This window comes from Ochotona princeps, chromosome 21 (assembly GCF_030435755.1).
Source record: "Ochotona princeps isolate mOchPri1 chromosome 21, mOchPri1.hap1, whole genome shotgun sequence".
Taxonomy (NCBI): domain Eukaryota; kingdom Metazoa; phylum Chordata; class Mammalia; order Lagomorpha; family Ochotonidae; genus Ochotona; species Ochotona princeps.
In genome coordinates, this window is record NC_080852.1 from 22,837,545 (window position 1) to 22,862,353 (window position 24,809).

The 24,809-nt window shown below is 47.2% G+C and overlaps 1 protein-coding gene across 1 annotated transcript in view; it reads right to left on the reverse strand.

The window, feature by feature from the left end:
* CACNA2D3 (calcium voltage-gated channel auxiliary subunit alpha2delta 3) overlaps positions 1-24,809 on the reverse strand; it is a 714,521-nt gene that overhangs the window by 154,178 nt on the left and 535,534 nt on the right. The window contains exon 17 of the mRNA XM_058678785.1: positions 744-827. Within this exon, the coding sequence (XP_058534768.1) occupies positions 744-827 (84 nt within the window). The remainder of the gene's footprint in view (positions 1-743; positions 828-24,809) is intronic.

The following is a 24,809-nucleotide window of genomic DNA, read 5'->3' on the forward strand; positions in this document are numbered from 1 at the left end:
GACCCCAGGTAAGTGTGTGAGGCCGGGGGAGGAGATAGGAAAAATTGAAGGGACAGGCCCAGACAGGAAGACCTGGGGAGTTACAATTTAATTAAGGACAGTCCGCCTGGATTCATACAAAGGCAGCCATGGCTGTCAGAGCTGATTTACTGAGGAAGTCACAGAAGACTGGATGGAGTTAAGTGATGAGCAGGAGAAAAGCTTTGGATACAGCACTTGAGGCTGAATGGGGGAAACTGTAGTTTGTGCTTGAACGGTCAGGGCAGGGGAGAAAGGCTTGGGAAGTTCAGGGGATGCCTATCATGCAGAAGGAATGAGGACTTGTGCTGCTTCCGGGAAACTGAGCCCATGCGGTCCTAACAGGTGGATTCTGGTTGTCTAGGCACTCGCCTACAGCACCGGTGGCCTGACTCCGCAGCGACAGGCAGAGCCCCTGTGGCCCAGCCAGGCTTCGCTGATGATGTCCAGTCCCAGGAATTGCACTGGGGAGGATGCCGGATCCATCAGCTTGCAAAGACAACCAGAATCTGCCAAGGGATGACTGCTCAAGCACCTGGAGCGGCTGGCTTGTCTGTTTCTGTTCCGACAGAAGTCACACAGCTCCGGGCCTGCTGAAAGGGCTAACCATCCACACCCCCTGGTGGCATGGTGTCTTTCTGGGGGCCTCATGGCCAGCTCTGAGGACAGCCCCCAGGCAGAGCAGTGGAGCAACCTCCCTCGAGGCTTGCAAGCAGGTCACTTACCACATCATCTCGGTCTTCCCACTCCACCTCGGAGAGGTCAACGCTACTGTAGTTAGGCTTCCTTCGCTTTTTTCCTTCTTCATACTAGCAGGGGGAAGGAGAGAAAGACAAACGAAGAAAAATATCCATAGATGACCAACAAGGCATGCTTCATCCTCCCTCCAAGTCCTGTCATGGGGTGGAGTCTGGGAGTGGACAGACACTGGGGAGAAACCATGGCCTGATGCCTGGAATTCTTTGTTCCAAGTTCCATTGATAGGCTCATGAAAGTTAACTTTTTTGCTGGATGATAATGTGATTAGTGGACACTCTCGTTTTATAAATACCAAAAGGCAAAGGAAAGTTTGTTCTCTCACCAGGATGCACAAGTGTAGGACAGGGGACACTCCATTTCTCTCTTCCAGAACTTACAGAGCTCATTGCTTAAGGACACAGGACAGGGCTGCTTACACACATGAACCAAACTCCAGTGTTATCTCCCAGTGCTGTAGGATCCTCCCACTCCTACCCTACTCTTTGGGCAGCCAAGGTTCTGGCCTCAGTTGGAATTGACCTTGGCATCCCATTGATATATTTTGCAGACACAAGCACCTTCTATTGGTTATCGAGCTAGCTGCCACAGGACTGAGTTCAACACAACTACCTCACCTGGAGTGGATGTTGTATCGGGAATCATTGTCAGAGTTAATGGTCATTAGGACATTTCTTCAGGAAAGCTGGTGACTGCATTGGTAACCCAGGAAGTGGTTTTCATTTTTCCTTTAAACCACTGTTGTCAGTCACTCTGCAAACCTAACGATCCTATGGACTGGATGTTCTCATGTCTGGATCCCCCTGTGGCTAGAGGCCTTTCCTGTTGGCTGGCTAGCTGGTTGGTTGGCTGATTGATTGGGGTGCTTATAAGGTAGGAAAGTCTGCCCTCTGCTGCAAGCTAGGGATAAGCAACTAGCTGCCTTACAAGCTCATGAACAAGACATGGTTCATAACATATGGGAAGAGTGTTCCTATGGACGCACACTGCGCTCTCACTTTTGTTTCTATATGGGTCATCCTTTGACTTAACTGATAAGACTCTGAGATGCGCGGTCAGAGTGTTTTAAGTCTCCTTAATTACAGTTTACCATTCTGGACAGTGACTGGTTACTCCAGACATGGGTTGAAGATATACCAGGCAGGAAGAGAGGAACTACTGCCGACGTCAAACACAATTCTAAGCTGGCTTTCAACAGAAATGTTAGCATTAATGGCCAGGAATAGAGACAGACAGAGCCCTCCTCCAATATTTCACTCCCCAAATGGCCATTACCACAGCAAAGCCAGGCTGGGCCAAAGCAGGAACAGGGAACTGTAGGCTTCCTATGTGGGTGGCAAGGACCCTCCTGCTTGGGCCAGCATTACTGCCTCCCAGAGTGTGCTTCGCTATGGCACCTAACAGGGCTAAGAGCTTTCTCCTGCACTCTTTTTTCCCTTATAAACCTCATTTCAATAGTCCTGCTACATGTCTGCAGTGTTCCCCTCCCTACTACCACCTAGGAGGGTCACCTCCCTTGCAAAGGGCAGCAGGCTCCCATCACCCCATCAACCACACCTCCACTTTCTACTCTCAGGTTTCCATTTAACAGACTGTCATGGTCAGTTTTATGACATTAGATCTACTCCAGACAACGAGCAAGGGAAGTGCTGCCTTCAGAAGCTGCTGTACACGGTCACAGATTAGCAGTTGGATCCTGTTATGGAAAGTCTGTGTGTGCATGCAAGCTCCAGGCCTCACAAGAGCCAGGCCTGAGCGGAGTAGCAAGAACAGAAAGGAGGTTAGTGGCATTTTCAGCAAGGGGAGGGTGACAGGGAGGTAGCGTATGGTGCTAAGACTCAAGACCACCTCCAGAGAAGTAAGAGTCAGACACTCAATTATTCTGAATCTCTGCTCTCTGTGCACGTGGTAAATAGTGCCCAAATCTGTTTCAGTTACAACTACAACTGAGAACCAATGTGCAACCCAGAAAATCAACCAGTCTGATCTTGAACTTTATGTATGCATGTATTTCAGAGGTATAGAAGCTGAGGGAGGGGGCCAGGTACAGTAAGAGGTAGAAAGAAAGAGAGAAAGAAGGAGAGAGGGAAAGGGGAAAAGGGGGAAGAGAGAGAAAGAGGGGAGAGAAAGAGGAGAGAGAGAGAGAGAGAGAGAGAGAGAGAGAGAGAGAGAGAGAGAGAGAGAGCTAGTTTCCATTTGCTGCTTGACTTTCCAAATTCCTACAATGATGAAGACTTGGCTAGGTCCATTGGGAGCTGGGAAAGTATTCTCCCATAGGTGCCAGAAACCTTATTTCTCAATCAGTTACCTGTTGCCTCCCAGTGTACACATCACCAGGAGCTAGCACCATCAACAGAGCTGACAACCAAGCCTAGGTGCTTTGATGTGGAACATGGATGTCTTAACAGGGGTCTTAGTTGCTAGCAAAAAACACCTGCTCCATATCCTGCACTCTAAGGGTATATGCATAAACAGTCTATTTTTAGAAGAACATCTTCCTTTCATCACGTCAAAGTATTCCCTTACTCATTTATTCAACACACATGTATCAGACACCTAACAAGTACAAGGCAATAAAGATATTCATATAAAGTCAATTACACAGGGTTTCACTCTCTTCCAAGGACTTCTGTGTACTTTATCACCACTAACTCTGCATCTGTTAAGGCTAATGTATTGCTCTCTATTCAGAGGAGAATATAGGCTATAACAAGTTAAGCAACAAATTAATAACAGTACAAATAGGACCATGTATCCAGCATGGCAGAAAATACTTCACTTGCTACTAGTGCCTGCTCAGGGTTTCAGGCCTAAGCTGCATGCTATTTCAACCACTGTCAAATAAGTTTAAAAAGAGTTCCCCAAACTCCCGAGGACTGAACGTCCTTCCATCTTGAGAAGATAAGAGCCCAGTGGTTCTGCCATCTGTTACTGCTCCCATCTCAGTCATCATGAGACTTGGAGCAGAGCACCCAGCTGTTCCAAAGCAACCACACTCAGCAGCAAATAGAAAAACCAAGAGTCCCTTCACAACAATGACTGTTGGAGCACATTAAATGAGGCGTTGCATATAAAGGGATAGCGCTTTCTCAGGCACAAAACAAATTCTTCATACATGGTCAGAGTAATTCTATCGGCCCATGTACTTCTTGAGAAGTCAAAAGTTTACTGCACTGAACTGGCTAATAATGCATTTCCTGGGAATAAAGAACATTTGATAATTTGCAAGTCATTGCTCTATAGACTAGAGGCAGGCACAGGACATCTGGGGATGGTGGCACGCAGGAACGATTTTACATCTCCTTCCAGTGTCAGTCTTCCAATGTTGAGACTTCAGTTTTCTGTTGGTATAAAAATGCATGCTTCTGCTAAGGAACCCAAGTCCTTTTTTTCAGAGGGTTTTTGGCCAAAGTTTTTAGATGGTTTCAGATTACGCAGAGAACCCTTAACTTCTGATCTTTCCTGGATGTCTTTACTCATTTTTTTAAAATATGAAAACTAAGGAAATGTAGTACACCCTACCAAAATGATATCCTGGATGCATGGAGCTATTAGAGCAACAGGATGAAGGAGTCCCCTGAATTTGGGTCCATGAGCTGCAGATCTCTATAATCTAAAAGAAAGAAACAGGTGCTAGGGATATAGCTTCTGAGGCACCATCTTTTCATCATGCCCTTCCACTATGTCTTCTTCACCCAAAACAGGAAATGGGTCTGAAACATTTGTTATCAAGGTCTTCTTTAGGGGTGAGCTGCTTTAGAATGTGAACAGCAATGTAGCAGAGGGATTTTCTGGGTAAGAAAAGGGTAAATCAGTGAGTTGTCCTACAGTTAGAACAAGTCAAGGGCTATGAGCAAGCTACAGCAGACTAAGCTTATATCTCTTTCTTTTACCCTGTGAAAGCCAAAGGTAGGGTTCCATTGGAAAGATTCCTGCACTGTGGGTTCCCGGATTTTCCCAGGAGACCACCCTGGAGGGAGCCTCCTGGGTCCCACTCTCAGTGCCCATGGCTCTGGAGGAGGTATAACCAGTGCTGGTTCTGAGGTAGGCATGTGGTGTGAGCCTGTGAGGAAACACCCAGTACCCGTCATGGCAGCTGTCAGTCCACAGGTAGATACACAAGCCAAATGTGACCTAAAGGACCCCAGTGGGTGAGGCCTTCCTGGATTTATCCAGAAAAAAAAAACACAATTCTCCATCCACTGGCATATCTAAGGTGGGTACCCCACTTTGGAGCACCCCAGGGCCATCTCTGCCACCACCTGGGGAAGGTCTTTCGAAAATGAAGCCAGACAAGATTGGGCACATTCAGGGTGGTATGGCCTTACCCACAATGTCAGGCCACACTTAGATATCAGAATGAAGGACTTGTGACTATTGTTGTGGGACTAAACTGTTAAAATACAGGAGAAAATAGTCGGGGGAAGAAAGTGGGAGAGGGTGGAAGGGGAAAATCCCTGAGCCCACGGAACTGTGTCAACAACAACAACAAAAAAAAGAATTCATTTCAAAAAACAATGAAGCCAGAGTAAGAAACATAGAGAAAAAAATAGGAGAATTCTGAAACCATGTTTGTATTCCTGGATTAAACAGAGCCTGAAATCTTCATGGCCCTGATGGTTCGTGCATCAGTACTTTCTCTCCACAGTATCCTCTTTCCATTCCTCACAGGACTCTTTTTAAGCCTGTTTGAGTTTCATGCAAGAAGTAGTCTATAGATTTCTATCCTGTTTGGGAGACTTCTTTTTGAAGCTCATGGTAAATGGAATTAGAAGGCAAATTTATTTTGGTGTAAAAAGAGTTTGGACTTTCTGTATGTATGTATGTATGAATTTTCTTGAACTTTTTAATTTTATTTTTATTGCAAAGTCAGATATACAGAGGGGAGGAGATATAAAGAGGAAGATCTGGGCCCGGCGGCGTGGTCTAGCGGCTAAAGTCCTCGCCTTGAAAGCCCCGGGATCCCATATGGGCGCCGGTTCTAATCCTAGCAGCTCCACTTCCCATCCAGCTCCCTGCTTGTGGCCTGGGAAAGCAGTCGAGGACGGCCCAATGCTTTGGGACACTGCACCCGCATGGGAGACCCGGAAGAGGTTCCTGGTTCCCGGTTTTGGATCGGTGCAGCACCGGCCCGTTGCGGCTCACTTGGGGAGTGAATCATCGGATGGAAGATCTTCCTCTCTGTCTCTCCTCCTCTGTGTATATCTGGCTGTAATAAAATGAATAAATCTTTTAAAAAAAAAAAAAAAGAGGAAGATCTTTCATCCGATGATTCAATCCCCAAGTGAACGCAACAGCTGGTGCTGAGCCGATCCGAAGCCAGGAGCCAGAAACTTCCTCCAGGTCTCCCACGTGGGTGCAGGGTCCCAAGGCTTTATGCCATCCTTAACTGCTTTCCCAGCCCATAAGCAGGGAGCTGGATGGGAAGTGGAGCTGCTGGGATTGGAACCAGTGTCTATATGGGATTCTGGCGTATTCAAGGTTTAGCCTCTAGGCCACTGCACCAGGCCCTTCTTGAATGTTTTGAAGATCCCTTCTATGCATGAACTTCAAAACTTTTTTTAAAAGTTATCTGAGAGAGAGAGAAGGCAAGAGAGCATGAGCGCTCGCATCTGCTGGTTTATTTTGCAAATGACTGCCATGCCAGGGGCCATGGAAAGCCGAACAGTCAACCCAAGTTTCTCACAGGCAGGTCCGGGAGCCCCGTGACCCTCTGGGTTGCCTCCTGAGGCCTGTATGAGCAGGAAGTTGGAGTCGGGCATGGAGTTGGTCCTGATCACAGGGAACCCCTCGTGACATTTCACTGTCTTAACTGCCATCTTAGCCCTCTCAGTCCTCACACCCCACCTTAGATTTCCAATCATTTTACATCAAAATCAACTTATCTTTTAAACTTCATTTTCCATAAACTTTTTAAACTACCCCATGAAAGAGTTGTATCATTTCTTTTTTAGCTGAACTACTTAAAAAGCACATTTTGCATGTAGCAGTCACACACTTGGGTGCTTTAGTGATGACAGGGAAATGTGGTTTCTGTCTGGGCAGAGCCCATCTCTTCTCCCTGATTCCTCACCCCCAGCCCAGAGGGACAGAACAAGCACTTTGCTTTCCAACCTCCAGGCCCCAGGCCCACACTTTTCTGTCTCCTACAGTTGTCCATGTGCAACAAATCCCAGTCCCCAGACTCCACCACTCTTCCCTCCTCCCCGCGAGGGGCTCCTTTCTGGGGCCAAGGCGTTGTATATGGCATTTGTTAGTGTATCTGTAATCTGTAACTTCCTTTGAAAATGTGATTAACGAATTGCAAACGGTTTCCAAAGGTTTATAAACAGATACTTTGACAGCCCCAGGTACGTTTGTAGGTTTTGGTGCCTGCTTTATGAAAAAAACATGTAAGGGAGAATTTAATAAGGAAAGATATTCTGCACTATGAAATCCTCTGAGGTGGAGTTTCCAATAAAGGCCAGATGTGGCTAACACACACACATACACACACACACACACACGCCCATAGCTCTTAGATGAGAAGAGCAGGAGAGAGCTAGAAACATCTAGGGCCTTGCCAGGAAGGGCTGCTGAATACTGCTCCCAGGAAGTGCCATAGCACGACTCCCAGAGGTGTCTAATGGTAGAGGTGGGTGTGCTTGGTGTGGAAGTCTGCACAGTTATAGGCTGTTTGGTGATGGCCATGTTGATTTAAAGCAACCAAAGGGAAGGAAAAAAAATAATAAGCAGCCTGTGTCCTGGGAAAGGCCAGAGGAAATGAGCCATGCACACCTTGCCATCCCTGTGAAACCTTATTGTATACGCTCATAGCTGAGGAGCAGTACGTGCTGCTCCGTGCTGCCGACAGGAAGCAAGGAAATGAAAGAGGGAGGCCCTCGACTAACCATGCCCAAGGACGGTGCCATCTGTGGGAAGCTAGCTGCCAGATGTGTGTCTCCTTGGGCAGCCACACCCCTCAGCTACTCAAGACTTTGATCACCTCCTCCAAGTCCCTGAGTTTGTTCTCCCCGAGGCTGAAGGAACCATCTGGAAAGGTGACCCGGGTGTGCCTGCTCTCCTGACAACTCAAGACACGGGGAATGATGGCCACTGGACAATTCACCTCTTTACTCACTTGTCCATTCACTGCTTCATTAGCTTCTTTGTCCATCTACACATCCCCAAATACTGCTGGACACCTAATGTCCTCAGACCCCACACCAGACACAGGCATGCTTTGGGGAAGGCATGGAGAAGCTGGCCATAAGTCTCTAGTCAGAACTCTACCAGCCAATCAGGCTACACAGAGGGAGGCCATGGAGGAGAAGTGCAAAAAGCCAAGGCCCTACAGATGGACTTGATTCAAAACCAGTGCGCAAGACTGAGTACTCCAGGACTAGCTGTGAACTTCTGAGACTCACTCTGCCTCTGCAAGGCGAAAAGAACAGCACTTGAATCACAGGACTATGGTGAGAACCTAGTGGGAGAAATACACACACAGCTAAACATGAAACCCAGCACATGGCACACACAGTCTGCCAACACCAGTCACCAGCTGACAACTGACACGCCAGTGACTTCCAAAAGAGAGTGGCTCCTTCCTCACCATACAGATGTGCAAGAAATAAAACAGTTTTCAGCAATGTTGTTGCTTAAAAAAACTTTGAGAAACAGAGAGCCAGCTCCCATCCACAGGTTCAGTCCCCAAGTTCCCCATAGCTGGTGCAGGGCCAAGTCAAAACCAGGCATCAGGAATGTCATGCAGCTTGGTCATGTGGCTATCAGGAGTGTGGTTTACTTGAGCCATCATCTGCAGCTCCCCAGAGTGCACCGTGACAGGAAACTAGATCCAGGAGCTAGGGCTAGAACCCAGACACTCTGCTTCAGGAGGAAAGCATCCTGACTGTATTCTTCACCACTAAGTCAAGCACCAGTCCCAATAGTCTCATTCTTTTGAAGCGGTCCTGCAATTGGCTTGGTGGCCAAATCACAAGGTGAAGCCTAGCCTGGTCAAATGCCTTTTCCCCTAGAACTCAACAGTTCAATTCCATATCACCTGTTTTAAAGAAAGGTGTGATTGTGATAGACCCAAAAGTGTCTCATGGCCCTGCCTAGCACTGCTCTCCTGTGACCTGCAGCCAAGACCACTGGTGTCACAATCCCAATGTCCTCATGTATGCAATACTTTTAATCATCCGTGTAGCAACTGCTCACCATAGGAAATTTGGAAAGTAGTGTAAAGTTTCAGAAGTGGAACGACATTGCCTTTACTACCAAATGCAGGGATCACCCCGACAGCCTGCCACCTTTCCTTAAGGGCAGAGGTTCTTTGGAGCAGTTACTGTCTGTAGTTTTCCAAGTTCGTTTTTTCCAAGGAAGATCTTACATAATGTGTTGATCAGTGTGTTCTGCTTTCCAAATGATTGTGGAGAGAGAGAGAGAGAGAGAGAGAGAGAGAGAGAGAGAGAGAGAGACAGACAGACAGACAGAAACCATTTCTTTTCTACTGGCCAGCTGCATTCTTGCTTCCTAGCACTCTGCAAAATGAGTGAGTGAGTGCAGGAAACTATGCCAGACTTTGTGCTAACGCTCTGTACCTGTCTTATTGGATGCCCCCAACTCCAAGTGGGGGAGAATCGCTTTCTGAGCCTGACAGTAGCAGGCTTGGCGACACAAGGCTTGGCGATGGTAGAAAGAACACGGAGCCTGCTCTGCCTGTTCCCTGAGCCTCTGGTTTCCCCTGGGCCTGAGTGCTCTGGCCTCAGTTCAGAGATCAGCTACTGATGGGACGGTACCCAATAAGCCAATGAATGAACAGAGAGTCACACTGGAAGTCAAACCCCGGCAACTGTATCAGCAGCCGACTCTTTCTGGCTGCCCTCCAACTGGCCTTGCTGGCCAGGAAACTAGAAGCAGTTTTAGATGAAGAAGCACTGCATGTTTGCAGTGGCTACGAGGAACTAGGTATCAAACCATTTAGCTAACCTGCAGTATCTTCATTTCATCAGCAGTAGCCCATTCAGAGTCTCAGAGCAGTCCAGGTGCTCCTGAAGGGTACTGTGTTAGGCAGAATTTTCAGCAGAATTAGGCTCGTCTCTGATTTTGTGGCTCCACAGTCTTCCAGGTTTGACACAGACTTTGGGCCAAGAGAGACACTGCAAAGAGCCTGCATTAGAGATGAAACGTTGCTCGTGCCAAGAGGACAAGCTGTAAGGGTGTGTCCCAGTGGGAAGGTGGGAGAGAGGCAGCGCATGCTGAGACAACCATCCTTTCCCTTTTTTTCCAAAAGGCACCGTGCTCTCATTAATTAATGTTTTTAAGTGCCTCAAAGATGAAAAGTTCTACATGTTCTTCCTGCATGATTACAAAATCCTTTTGATCGCTGTAAAAACTAAAACAACACTGGTATTAAAAACAACAACAATAACAACAATTAACAGGGCTGCTTTGAAAACCAAATGACCTTTATCTTCATTTGTATCCTCTCAGTAGCCATGAGTCACACGCTATGTAGGGGAAGTGGCCCAGCCTCACCGCTGCTTTGTAGGTCAAATGTTTGGTTTCCTTCACCACGGCTGGATTTTAATGCTCATTATTCCCAGAAGACAGCATATCTTGTAAGATGGGTATAAAAATGAAGATGATGGGACGGGAGGAAGCTTTCATGCCAGCCGAGGGGCACATCATTTGTGCCTCATGTGGGAGTACCTAGGTTCAAGTTCCCATTCAGCCCCTGAATCTAGTTGTCTCACTCATGCCTCTCCTAGGAAGTCAGAGGGAATGGCTGGAGTCCTCGGGTCCCTGTACCCACATGTTGAGTTTCTGCCTGGCTCAGCCCTAGCTACCAAGGGCATTTAGAGTGAAGCAACAGATGGAAAACCTTTCATTTTTGTCTCTCAAAAAACGTTTTTAGAAAAGTTCACTGAGTAATTCAAAATAAAATGCCTGTGCATCAGAATAGGGAGTGCCTACTCTTTTATATTAGAATGCCTAGATTAAAAAAAAAACTGTCCAAAGTCTCAGGGACAAGCTGTACATGCAAGACATTCAGAACACATTTCCAAGTTCAAATAGGTTAGGGGTTGGCGCTGTGGCTTTGAGAGTAAAGCCACCATGTACAGCGCTGGCATTCCGTATGGGTGCTGGTTCAACTCCTAGCTGCTTCTCTTCAGATCCAACTCCCTGCTAAGGTATGTGGGAAAGCAGTGGAAGATGGCCTAAGTTCTTGGGCCCCTGTATCCACAAGGGAGACCCAGAAGAAATTCCAAACTCCTTGCTTTAGGCTGCACAAGCCCTGGCTGTTGCAGCAACTCAAGCAGTGGACTAGAGGATGGAAGAACTCTCTCTGTCCCTCCCTCCGCTTCTCTTTGAAACTCTGACTTTCAAATGAATAAAGAAATATTTAATTTTTAAAAGTTCAAATAAGTTCGCCAGAAGTCTTAAAAATAGTTATGCAAGGGTACTTCAAAATGTTCGTGGGAGGTAAAATCGACACTGAAACCCACGAATAGTCTTATTATTACAACAGACATTTTTGATGAAAATGTCTTCTTGAAGAACCCAAAGCCAATTTCATAAAAGATTTCGGATACCACTCTTACATTGAGATAATATCTGGGGGGGGGGGGGAAAGAACCTCTATAATTTGAAAGCATGTGAAATTTGTCCAGTAACTTTTTTTCTTAATTTACAGAACTTTATGTGGCATTGTTTCATGTCTCACCGCCTCAGTTTGGGAGGACGGTCGCTAGAACAGAGAGTGTGCTCAGTGTCCAGGTTTTAATGTTCAGTGACATGAAGAGCAGGACGCTGCTGATGAGCAGAGAGGTGCATTCCTCAAGGGATGCAGAAGAAGGAAGTAGGGATCTTTTTTTCCCAGGTCAAGCGCTGATGCCTGAAGCGTGACTGTCATTGTGCCAAACCCGAGGCTTGCTCAGACGTGGATGTGCAAATGTACACAGGTCTAATTTGTTTAGGGAAATGAAAGACGTGCAGCTTTATTATGCTGTGTTTTTCCCTACTAAACCTACTTTTTCGTAAGACTGATTTATTTATGTGAAAGGCAGAGTTAAATGGGGTAATGGAGAGGAGAGAGACAGAGAATCTTCCATCTGCTAGCACACTCCACAGCAGGTAGATCTGGGTGTGTTTGAAGCCAGGATCTTCTTGGAGTCTCTCAAGTGCAGTGAGGGGTCCTTGCAACTTGAACCATCCTACACTGATTTCCCAGGCAAATTAGCAAGGAAGTGGATTGGAAGTAGGGCCGCTGGGACCTGAACTGATGTCCATATGGGATACCAACATTACAGGTGACAGCTTTGCCAGCTATGCCTTAATGTCTGCTCCTAAAATTATTTTTAATTTATTTTTTATTTGAAAGGCAGAAGGGCAGCAAGAGAGACAGAGAAAGAGATCAGTGGGTTGGGTCCTCTAATGGCCACATCAGTTGGTCAGGGCTGGGCAAATCCAAATCTCCCATGTGGGGAGCAGAAGAGCTGCCTTCCCAGGGGAATTAGGAGGGAGCTGGATCAAAAGCAGAACACCCAATACTCAAATGATTTCTCTGATATGGGATACTAGTCTTACAAGCAGTGCTTTGATCTGCAATGCCACAACACTGCCCCCCACCCCCACAACCGTTATGGTTGTTAAAGAAATTTGTGAAGGGAGACAAGACATGAAGGTGTCAGTCTTTGGAGCTTTCTGGATTCTCTTCCTCCTTGCCAGGGGTTCTCTGCAGCCTCAGCTGCTGTGACCACCTTACCCAGTGAAATGCTCTGAGCCCTTATGATGTTCTCTTCTCACATGGGTCCATCCAGCTCATTGGATGGGTGGCCTAGCCTGGGTATGTGTGGAGAGAGAGAGAGAGAGAGAGAGAGAGAGAGAGAGAGAGAGAGAGAGAGATTACAATAGTTCTGGACACATACTGTTCTGAATAAGCCCAAGAGACTTCTGATGTGATTCACAAGTAAGAGAGAACCCAAAGTCCTCTGCAAGGTTGAAAGAGTTTTCCTGTGAGTGTGGAAATGAGGACAAGGGCTGCAGTGGGTCAGAATAGCTATACAGAGAGAGGTCAGTGGTCGAGGCAAAGCAGCCAAGACCATCAGATAATCACCTATGCTGCTTCCCAGTGTTTTGAAACTGAATTGTATCCACCCTGCTCCAAGCTTAGTGCCAACCACCCTGGCATGTCACCCTTTGATGAGGGCAAATGTTTCCTACACCATCTTCCCATCCAAGCATCATCCCCTCCAATCCATTCTCCAGGATCCAGCTAGAGGGATTTTTTGCAACCCAAACCAGATCATAATACCACCTCAACTGCAGTTTGAGGCACCTTGTAGAGGACACCTAACTTTCCAGAATTTCACAGGTCATCCTCATGTGGTCTCTGCTTGCTGCTCTGTCCTTTGTCATCACTGCTCCATGTCTCTCTCTCTCTCCCTTCCTCCCTCCCTCCTTCCCTCTCTCTCTCACACACACACACACAAACTGTGCCATTCAGCAGACCAAGCCGGATGCCAGAAATACCCTCATCATTGTTGTCTGGGGTCCTCGCACCTGCCTTCTCATTTTTTCCTTACACCCTCTGCCCCAACTCAGAGTCAACTGACCAATCCCTGCTGGACTCAGCTGAGACACAGGCTCCCCCAGGGGTCTGTGTTGACCTTTCCAGGTTGAAGCAGGACAGGCTCATCTCCGGTCCTTCCCACTGTCCTGGGAGCTTCCCATGGTGCTGTTCCCATCTTTGAACCCATCACACTGCCCTGTAGACACACAGCTCATTTTCCAGTCTCTTCACTGGGTCCTGAGCATCCTTGAGAAAGAGGTTATCTGCAGTTCCTAGGAGAGTGTCTGACAAAGAGCCTTTTAGTACGGTGCAATGAACAAGAGATCAGAGTGGATGAAAAAATGAGAGCAAGGATTCCTTTAGTAAACTCAGGTAGAACACTATGGGCCTGGCTTATTACAGACACTTTAATAGTCACCCAGTTCATTTGGTTCTCCCCACAGTCTCAGGAAATAGACACTCTTTCTTGTCTTCCTTTATCAATGGAGTCAACTGAGGCTAGGGAGGTCAAGATGTCCAAAGTGACACGGCTTGACCCGAGTCATCCTGCTCTGTTGCATAGAGAGACATTCACTACTGAGTCTTCTGTTCTCAGTGCCCTGTAGAGGACATCAGCCAGGTGCCTAGCATGCTGCACTGAGCAGAGCTGACTGTCACACCATGACCATGGAAAGGAACCTCTCCCCTCAGTGTAAGCACATATTTCTTTCTTTTGTGCTTGAGCCTGAGCGGACGCTGGGTTTCCCTGTGACCATCAAACCTGCTGCAGCACTGCCATCACGCACATGCCCGGATACTCCCCACCCCTGTCCTGCTTCTTCCAAATCCCTTTTTTAGAAACTCAGAAAGCCCAGGAGAGGCATTGGTGAGAACAAGGTATTTGGGAAAATCAAAGTATTTTAACCGACTCCTAAGTTTAGGATCTGTTTCAGAAATCCCAACATGATTTCACCAGGGAGAGGCTGGACTCCTCCGTGGGGCCTGAGTGTTCCAGATAAAGATCTTGGTCTGACTGCTCCCCTCTCTCATCTGTTTATGCCTCCCCTCCTTGAGGAATGAAGCTGAGCTCATCGGATACTCCTTTCTGTTTGGGCACATGTCTGCCAAGCCAGATCCCTGACCCCAGTTGAAATCTGCCTACGTGTTCCTTAGCAGGAGGGGTCCTTGGGGGTTCTAATGTAGTGTAGAATGAGAAGGGGGAGGAGAGAGGGAGAAAGGGAGAGAGAGAGAGAATATTAATCTGAATCTTCTCTCTGGCTAATGTGCTACATTTTTTCTCCTTCAGCTCTGCCCAGTGGGAATTGTGGATACTAACTTGGTGGACTGTGCTTCTGAATTCATTGGGTCCAAAGCAAAGTCACCACTGTGGTTATGGGAGATGGGCATCTGACTTGCTTCTCCGGAAACCCTCACCTTTTCAGAACAAGACAAGTCCAGAAATCATCTACTTCAAACCTGAGTCCAGAGTGTCTTGGGCTGGCGCTGGAAGGTCCATCAGTCATGTAGGGTTTCTGCCACTGTCCAGTGGATATACAGAAGCAGCTAATCCAATAGAAATCCCAGCCACCTGCCAAAGAAGTACTACCAGGTACAATGCTAGAATGCCACCTAATGGAGAAAGACTAGCATGGGGCCAAGGACAGAGGTCCACTCAGCCCTGGATGGTATTTCCTCCTTCCCCTCAATCTCCTAGGTAGAAAAGGACAAGGGAGGCTGGAAAGGTCTGCCAGGGGTGAGCCCAGCCTCTCTTGGAGTGCCTGGTTGGGGCCTGGCTCTGGCTTTGGCTCTTGTCTTCTGTGTACTACGGGAGATGGCAGTGATGGGTCAGTGATGGCTTCACGCCTCCCACATGGAAGACTTAGCTGGAGCTGCTGTGTGTCTCTCGCTCTCGTCCACTTCCTCTAGCCCTCAAGTATATTAAAAAAGAGCTGGCTTAGCTCAGGCCGACGATTCTCTTGCCTCAATATTCTACATGTTTCAGTGTTTCCTCTGGCCCAGCAAATACAGACAGACAATACGGGAAAGGGAACTGGGAGGTGTGTTTGCCAACAGGTCTGCATGTCACGTGATTAAGAAAGATCATGGTTAGAACACATCGAATCCTCAATGTGGCTCGATGGTCAATTCAGTGGTGTGATGGGGATTATGTTAGTGTGCCAAAATGCCCATGGTCTCAAAGTTTTTATTTGCATTCTTTGGGTCTTATCATTGAGGATTATGTAAAAATGGCAGCTGCTTATAATTACTTAGGAGTTTGTGCTGCAATAATTAAAAACATACGCCTTTATCTTACCACTACCAGACTTAACCCTGCGAGGTTGGGTCCAGTGAACTTCAAAGAGAGAAGCAAGAAATAAAAGAAAACTCCACACATTACTAACAAATTTCTAGTGATTCATTTAAATGTATAACCAGTTATTCCAACAGCCTTCAAACCTTTAATTATCTTTTAAATATATATAATTCGGGACTGCTAATTAGATAGCAATTTAATGCTCCCATGGGGATTCAGATGCAAGGTCTTTCTAAAACGTAAACTCCAGAGAAATCATCATTGGCATGCAAATGATTGAATCCTTCAGTTATTCAAAGGCATATGAGCACTGCAGCAGTGCGGATCATCAGGAGTCTGCTGTCAGGCCCAGCTGTAAGCCTGCTTTCCGGGATTCTCCACAGAGTGAGGTAACGCAGGTTACCTCCCAATACACGGCCATGCAAGGGGGTCCCTTGGGCAAGCCCCACATCACTGCAGCAGTTCCTCAAGCCTCCTCCTAGAGGCAGATGCCTTCCCTTCCTGCTTGAAGGGGCAGCAAGCTTCCCCAGAATTGACAATTTTGAAAGCCTTCATGCATGCCTCTCAGGCTCTCTCCGTGCTGGTCTGCCTGTTCTTGTATGGGCAGTTAACATTCTAATTAATAACTCTCTCCTACTCCAACAAGCTGCTACAGAGGAGGTGAGGGTTTCATTCTGCCGTGACTTTCCATTTCCTGTGTATTCTACACACACACACCTCCTTTTGCAAGAGTCCTTTAAATGATATAAAGATGTGCATCACATGTAGAGAAGCAATTGATCAATTAGATGACACCATGACTCCATCCTGGCCGCCCAGGCTGGAAAGGCTTGAATTCCTATGCTGGGGCTGGTAGCTAGCAGCTGAGGCTCATTTCTCCCACAAGGGGAAGGAGGTGCGGACAAATCTATAGGAATTTTTAAGAGATCATTATTCAACACAATGCCTGTAATTACATTTTGATGAGCTCTTTATTGCTAATTCATCATCCAAGATGGGGCATTCTAGATACGACACGAATCCAGCCAAACAAAGGTCAGAGTGTGTCCAGTGAAAAGAGAAACTTTTTCATTAAATCTTTGGGCCAAACAAAGCAGCCGAGAATCCTATCTCTAAACCAAATGTCTTAAAGTGCCTTCTCAGAGTAACAACAGGAAACCAGAGCAGAGCTCCCTGCTACCCCTTACTACAAATGTACACGCTCCAAGAGGGTGGGTGTGATGGACACACACACAGAAGGGCCTGAAATAGAAAGCAAGGTATGCTTGACGCCACTGCATCCATGTCAATGTTTTTTACAGGTGTACTCTACACTCCACCCAAGACTGTTCTGATGATAACCCAGTGTGCAGACAACAGTGTGGCTTCTGTTGTCTGAGAAACAGACCCCAAGATTTGGATTCAAGTGTAAGGTTTTAGTCCATAAGAGTTCCCAGGAGACACCCACAGGAACAAGGCGATGTGACTCAGAGGTGGAAGGCAGTTAACACCAAGTGGCATCATCAAGCATGTTACCATGGGGGCCACATCCCACTGGAGAGCTCTGGATGCCAGTGTAGCACACACACCTGGCGGGTGCTCTCCCGGCAGTGGCCGAGGGATGCTAATTGGTGGGCATCTGAAATAACAAGTATTCACCCAGTGACTGGCTGCTATAGGCCAGGCTGCATGTGCAGGAAAGATCTGGGCAAAGAAAAGGGGACCGACGTAGTCAGGGCCATGGCCTCACTAAGCACAGCTACAAATAGAAGTTGGACTATGAACCCTCAAATCATCCCCTCTTCCCCATCCCTCCTGAACTTGACAAGCAGATTCAGATGTCACTCTGACAGCTCTCAGCCTCACAGCCTTTGCAGGCACAGATCCTTCAGCCTAAGCTCATCTCCATAATCTCTGCCCAGAAATGTCATTCTCATGTCTTCAACAGGTTTTGCGTTGGCCATCTCATTAATGCAGGGCCCTCTTGTTTATTCTGTGTTCTCAATCCTGTTTCCAAGATGAGTTACTTATCCATGTATTTACTAGCTTTCTTTAAAAAAATGTTTTCTCTATAAGATGGCAAACATGAAATGCAGGGGAAAAGGCTTCTGTGTAGTTGTCACCCTAAATCCTCAGCATTTTACAGAGGGATGCGCCTGGGATGGGTGCTCAATAAGGATGTCACATGACGGAGGACAGAAGCGCAGGGAAGAAGGCTGGTAGAACAGTGCAGGAAAGAGTCAGTGTTTTTACACTAAGGTGTCTGCAGAGCCCTCCAGCTTGCACTGCCAGCACAAGCCATCCCCTCCAACAGGCCAGCTATACACTGCTCCCTGTGACCAACCCCAGCTGCTCAGCCCACAGCTGCACTCCAAGGCCTTTCCTAGTTGGTCCTGGTGCTGGACAATGTACTGTTTTATTGTGGACTCCTTTTCACTGGACATGGGTCTTCTCAACCCATTGGCTCATCCTCCCATCTCCTTTTCCAGGTGCCTTCCCAGGGCTTGGACAGGCGGCAGCAAACCATGCAATCATACCTCCCAGTTTCTTGTAGTGCAGGGAAGGGGTAGAGATGTCGGGGCACTTTGCCATGTAGTAGGGAAGGCAAACCCAAAAGTAGGTGCAAGAATTTTGTCATAGGGACAGATGACTCTAGGAGTAGAGGGTGGAGTGGGGAGGAGGAGACCTTCACAGAGGAGGGGTGGAGGCAGCAGGTGTCAGACCGTGAGCTTCTGAGAGCAGAGGTCAGAGCCACTCGCTCCCCAACTCTGAGCGGTTACAGCGCTGTTAGCTGGGCTGCATGGTGGTAAGCTGCAGACACCAAGTCTTAATCATCTGACATAAAGCAGCATTGATTGAAAAGGTGGATGGAGCTTTCTACTCCCACTATACTGGGAAACAAACACGAGAGCCAGTTGGAAAAGCATACAGGTCCTCACTGTCAATCTCTTATGCTCTCCTTTTTCTGTGTCCTGCCAAATCTTCCTCTCATGTCTCTCCCCGTTCCCCTTTCTTTCCTTCCTTCTTTCTTCTTTGCATTCTATTATTTTTTCTCTCTCTCCCTTTCCTGGTTAGGCAGCAGCTTAAGAAAAGCCAAAAAGTTCCGGGAATGCTCACACCTCTGTTCAGGACTTCAGGAACAAGCATATGGCAAAGTCAAGGTCATTATGCCAGCGTCTTAAAGAAGTTGTTGTAATCAGATGGACAAGGGTGCCAGAAATGAGACTCTGGAAGCTGTGGTGGGCGGACACCTTTCCTGCCTCCTTGCAGGGAAGAGCAAGGAGCCCAGGGAGGGAAGAAGAAAACCCCAGAGATGAATACACAGCCGAGGTGGGCTCTGCACATCTTGCCCTCGCCTGGAGGTCAGTGGCTGGGGCACTGAGAGGCCCAGAGAGGCTGGTGGGAGGGTGCAACCCGCGCTTTCTAAACAGGACCTGAGAACACAGCTTTGGGATGAAAGCACCTTCTTGCAATGCAACAAACCCGATTTCATGCAACCTGGTGTTGTCCTGTGGGCTTCGGGTGTGCCCTTGAGCCTGACCCAAAGGCACTTTAGGACTTGCACCTTCCTTGCCTCACACATTAGGGACCAAGGGCATTCCATCCTCTTTTTCCAGCAGTAACTTATTTTTGTCTGTAAGCTGGGTCCTTGCACCTGAGCCACCCTCACATCCAGGTATCCTGTGTGCATGAGCGTTCACATGGAGAATGGAAGACGGCTTCCCTGACCCAGGGCAGGCAGCTTAGTTCCCTGGTGACACTTGCGGGCCTCATCGTCACAGGTTCCAGTGTGCTGCCAGGTGTAATTGGCAACCAGGGGGAATGAGTACAGGATGCTCCAAAAACACCCTTGGAAGGGATCTGCACATCTCAGCTTGCAAAGGAGAACATACCCCTCTGAGCAGAAGTGTTTACAAAACAACCTTTGATTCTTTTTAAACTGAAAGCCACAGCTTTGGAGCAGGCTGGAGTCCCTCCATTGCCTGGACTCCATTGTGGGAAGGCATGCGGGGATGGGCACACGGTGGTGCCTGTGCGCCACCTACTGGGCAGTTTCTTTCATTTCCTCAGCAGCCTGAGAGTGGAGGACCCAGAGGCTGAGTGGGGAACCCCAGTGTCTAGACCAAGGACACCCAAAGTGTGTCCATGATGCTGGGTTCCCACCACGTGGGACCTGAAAGAGAAGCATGTGGTGACAATGTTGAGGAGCTGAGGGAAGAAATGTCCCCTGCAGTGGCTCTTCCCCCTCCTCTGGGAAGCCCTCCTGCATCTCATGGCACCTTTTCTAACAAAAGTAAATGCGTGCTCTGTGCACCCACAGCCATTCTGGGGAAATACTGCTTTCTGTAAGTGTCTCACAGGTAGAAGTATCCTTCCACCTGCTTCTAGGACCTCAGGAGTAACCAGCAAAGCTTTTGACTGAAGCAACATTTACCAAAAGCCAGGAGGCTGCCAGGAGAGCTGAGGGTGGGGAGCAGAAAGAAATGTGGCTTTGGCCAACCACGTGAGCTTCAGTTCCCATGGCAGGCACAGCAAGGACTCTGAAGCTTGGGTTGAAGAATCTGTGGCACCTGCACTCTCCTCAATCTAGGAGATTGGTACCCAGACTCCGACTCAACAGCAGCATGCAAGCAACGCCCACATCATTCGTGCAATATTTTCTAATGACATTCCCATCCCCCTTATGCCGCAGCAAAGTTTCGAGAATCTGCAGGGATGAAAGGGCCTGGGTTGAACACACAGATGTCTGTCAAGAGCGATGAGTGATCCAGGGTTACTAAAGCAGGAGACGTGACAGTGAGTGACGGACTGGAGAGGGGAGCACAGCTCCTGTGGTCAGGAGCTCTGATACAGCTTGGTGGTAAGGCCTGAGTGGAGACTTGGGGGATGAAAAACAGCCAGTTACACACATGTCACGGACAAGACTTCAGGTGGAGGTGTGCCAGCATCAGGAATGAGCTTGGAGTCTGTGAGGAATGGACACAAGGCAACGACTGTGGCTATGCATCATTCTGTTAAGACCCCGTTTAGACTTTCTGCCTAATAACCTCTACATAAGCAAGTGTTTGATCCACACTCTCTAGTTGGATGTCCACATACTTTCACATGATAGCCCGAACATAGTAGAAATGTGCATTTATTCGCATGTCCGTATCTAGGATAGGAATGAGGCAGTGAGGCAGTGGCGCAAGCAGGACTGGTGACATGCTGGGACTTGGGCTGTAGAGAGTTGGCAGCTGGATCAGCAGCTCTGTGCTCCCATGTGATGGAGAAGATACCGAAAGCTGTAGCTTTTGGTTTGGCTGGAGAGTCAACCTGAGTTTTCCACCACAGTAGGAATGGTTACAATGTCCAAATACACCAATTTAGATCACCACATAGTTGGGGCTCATCCAAGGTAGCAAATGCTTTCTTCCCTCCAGCCTCTGTGGCCATTTGGTTTAGGAAGTTGAGATGGTATGGGAGTGAACTCACATGGCTGGAAATATCAAGAACTTTCTGGCTAAGCTGGGGAATCCATCTGCCCTGGTTTACCTAACCAGGCTGTTTACCTAACACTGCTGAAATTGAAACAACTTCTCTCTTCCAATCATGGAGTTCATAAAACTCTCAAAAACCAAGGGGAAAAAATAAAAAGCAGGGAGACACAATCTAGACATAATTATAGCTTGAAATCTTTTTGACCTGGATGTTGGAGTGGTAACGATCAAGGAGAAATTTCCAGCGTTGTCATGACTAGTCAAGAAGCCATTTTCCAGGTCTTTCTTTAATCACACTGGCTGCTGCTCATGCAGAGAACAGGTGCCAGCCCCATCTGTGAAACAACTCCTTGACCCCCTGGAAGATGACTGGGCCTTTGCAACCACTCACTGAACCAGCATCAGGTAATGTCTCAAGAAGTCACAAGTGGGTGGCCAGGACAAGTGGTTGAGACAAGAGTCCCCGGGTGGTCCAGATATCACAGCAAAGCATTGGCTTAGCAGCTATGCCTACGGAAGCAAAGTGAGTCTGCTGAGTAAGGCCCCTACAGCTGAGCTGTTTTTGGAGACGCTTATTGATTCACACCCAAATCATACAAGATTAAAGAAATACTGCATAAAATCAAGCCATGCATTAACTTGGGGGAAAGGATTTTATTGGACAAATTAGAAAAATATTGGTACTGTGCTTCAGAGAAATTCACTCCTTTCCTTTGGCTCCAGGGGCAGAAATAGCCTCTGTGGCAGATGGAGAAGGGACAGGAGTTATTTTAAGTGAACCTGCTCCATCCACCCCTTGCTGGCCATGATCCCACACTCACACCCACCGTGCTAATCTGACCACCTTGGCCAGCAATGAGGGGAACATCCATTTATAATAAGGATTCGATTATATGGCTGGGATTGGAAGAACACTGGGGCTTGAAGAAGGATTCCTTGCCTGAGTGAGTCTGGAAAGCTGCTAGCATTTTCCAGCACCCAGTCTGGCTCAGGAGCTCAGGCAAGGTGGAGGCACACCCAATGAAGACCCCTGGTTTCTTAAGGAAGTTCCCAAGTTCCTTACACCCAGGAGAACCAAAAGGAAGTGAATACAAAAACAGGTGGTTTGGGAGAAGCCCTCATTCACTCAACAATGAAGCTCTGACTGTATGTTCAGTGGCCTGAGGTGAGAAAGATGAGAGAGGCAAGAAATAGGAACCAAATGGAGACGAACAAATAGGCATTTCAGAACCAGAAGCACCAATGTAGGGTGACTTAGAACCATCGTTCTGCAGTCATGTTTGTTTCTAATTTCGCTCTTACTTGTTCTGAATTATCCAAAAGATAAACATTTTGGGTTTCTTCATAAGGTGGGGGCTCACTTAGAACCTCACAGGTTGCTTGCCTGTTTGCTGGGCCTGAACTGGCCAAGACTGCTGGAGAGCCAAAGAGAAAACTCTGTGTGTGTGTGTGTGTGTGTGTGTGTGTGTGTGTTGTCTGTGTCTGTGAAGAACATTTAGGTCAAATTGATGAGACACTGAAATTAGGGTGGACTGTAGAATTCTAACGACTTTGTGTACTTGAACATGTATGTGCATGGACCCTTGGAATGTTACTCATAACATGCTGAACCAACCAAATATTCAAAAGCGGTCTTTGGATCCACCCTAAACATCTGCCAGCACTACTGTCCTCCCAACCTTTATAGCTGCTGAATACAAATCCATGGAGCCAACAGAGCACAAACAAGATGTTGCCACTACCCCCAAGATGGGCTGGGGTGGGCTTAGCTGCACTGGGTTCTTTGCTTGCATTACTCCATTTTCTCTGACAACTAAGCTAAGATGTATACACTGGTGATCACAGGATCACAGGGTAAAAAGACTCAGAGAGGCTACATGACTAGTTTTACAGAGACAGAATACAGCAGCACTAGGAGTTAAGAACAACTGCTTGTGTTTCTATAATTGACTTCCTGTTCACTTTGTTGTTGCCTTTTGTTTTAGAAACAAAGAGAAAAATCAAGCTAGAATCACCATACTTTTGTAGAGATGTGTTCATTCATGTAAACCTCAATGCTCAACGGCCTCAGTCTGCAAGATGAGCCACTGGATTGGCTGCTCCTTAGGCTTCCATCAGGGATCAGTTGTAAAATGCTTTATCTGGTTTAGGATCCTAAGAAGTTGAGCTATGGGCATTTGCTTGGGCTATTTCAGCTATGGAAATTTGACCTGGCTGTCACTTTTGGTACAAGCAGTCAGTATACTGTTTCAACAGTTCATAAAACAAAAGGGAACTGTAAGCACCAGTAGGTGAGTGGGTTGGGTGGTTTTGTAAGAACCTTTCAGCTGCTGTCCCTTGGACCTGAGCTCTGGGAAGTGCACGAGAAAGACAACTTTTCTGCATGCAGGAATTCCCCTCCATGGCCAGGAGGATCCTACAAGTAGACCATGGAGAGTAGGCTGACCAAAGAGAGCAACTTCTGCCATCTGGTTCCATTTCCATTCTTTCTTTAAAAGCTGATAAAGAGGAAGTGAATTCATTCACTGGCAGAAGACTCAGGCCTGATTGTTTCACTGACTCTGTTCCACTCCAATGTGGATTAAATAAGCATGAGGAGCCCATACCCAGCCATGCCGAACATTCAAGACCTACTGCTCCCCTACCTACAACCCCAACTGGGCAGCTCAGAGAAAGGGAATGTACCCAATTTTTTAGACTCAAACACAACTTTCCACTATAACTATCTTTAAAAAGGTCATGACTTCTCCAATCAGTCTTTTTAAGAATTCTGAATTCTGTTTGGAATTAACAAACCAGTTCCCTGATTAAAAAAAAAAGTGGTTGGAGTCAAATATTATGCTAAGTCTCATCTGAAAGCATGCATATGGAAACCACGTGATGTGCTCTGACTCCATCAATACCAGGGCGATTAGAGCAAAGTTGGATGGTGACGATGCTTTCACATGAACTGTTTCTAAACCATGAGGCAAGCGAGGAGGAGCTGGTCCCCACGACGCTTGGCCAGCACACATTTGCATAGCAGACACTGCTGCTATTTTCTCAGATTGATGAAAGGGCAAAGATGTGTGTGGTAGACAAGACATGTGCAATTGTGTGTGTGCCCACATGTGTACACATGTGTGTAAGGATTTGTGTGCATGCATGTGTATCAGGGGGTTGCTAAAGAAAATGAACCACACTTTGCTAACTTGAAAGATCTAACTTCTCACTTTCGTGTCTTTTTTCAAATTAGCCACATACACACAAACCCATGGGGATTTTCTTTTTCCAACGCATCATCGTAAGCAGTCCAAGGGTGGCCATGTGTAACTCACAACTTGCCAGGGGTCAGAGGACAGACTAGTGGACCAGAGCCCTACCCCATGAGCTTGGCTGCCACTTCAGAATCCTTTTCCACATACTGTCCCACAACCTGCACCCAAGGATCAGGGTGGATGAGAACGAAGTCTGTCCTGGATTTGGCCCTAGTCCTACTCACCTCTGAGAGGGTAGAGACAGTACCATGTGAATAAAAAAAGAAGAAAGAAAGAAAAGAAGAGCAGGAAAAAAAAAGGTTTACATACCTGGTCACCAAACAATACTACTGCTATGACTTGGGCAGGAAATGGGGAAAACCTCAACTGTTTCAGTTCAGGAAAAAAAAAAAAAAGGTGTTGAATGGTCTCTCCACAGGCTGCACTGAGATTGAGCGATGGGCAAATTCCATTCCAACAAATGTCCAAGG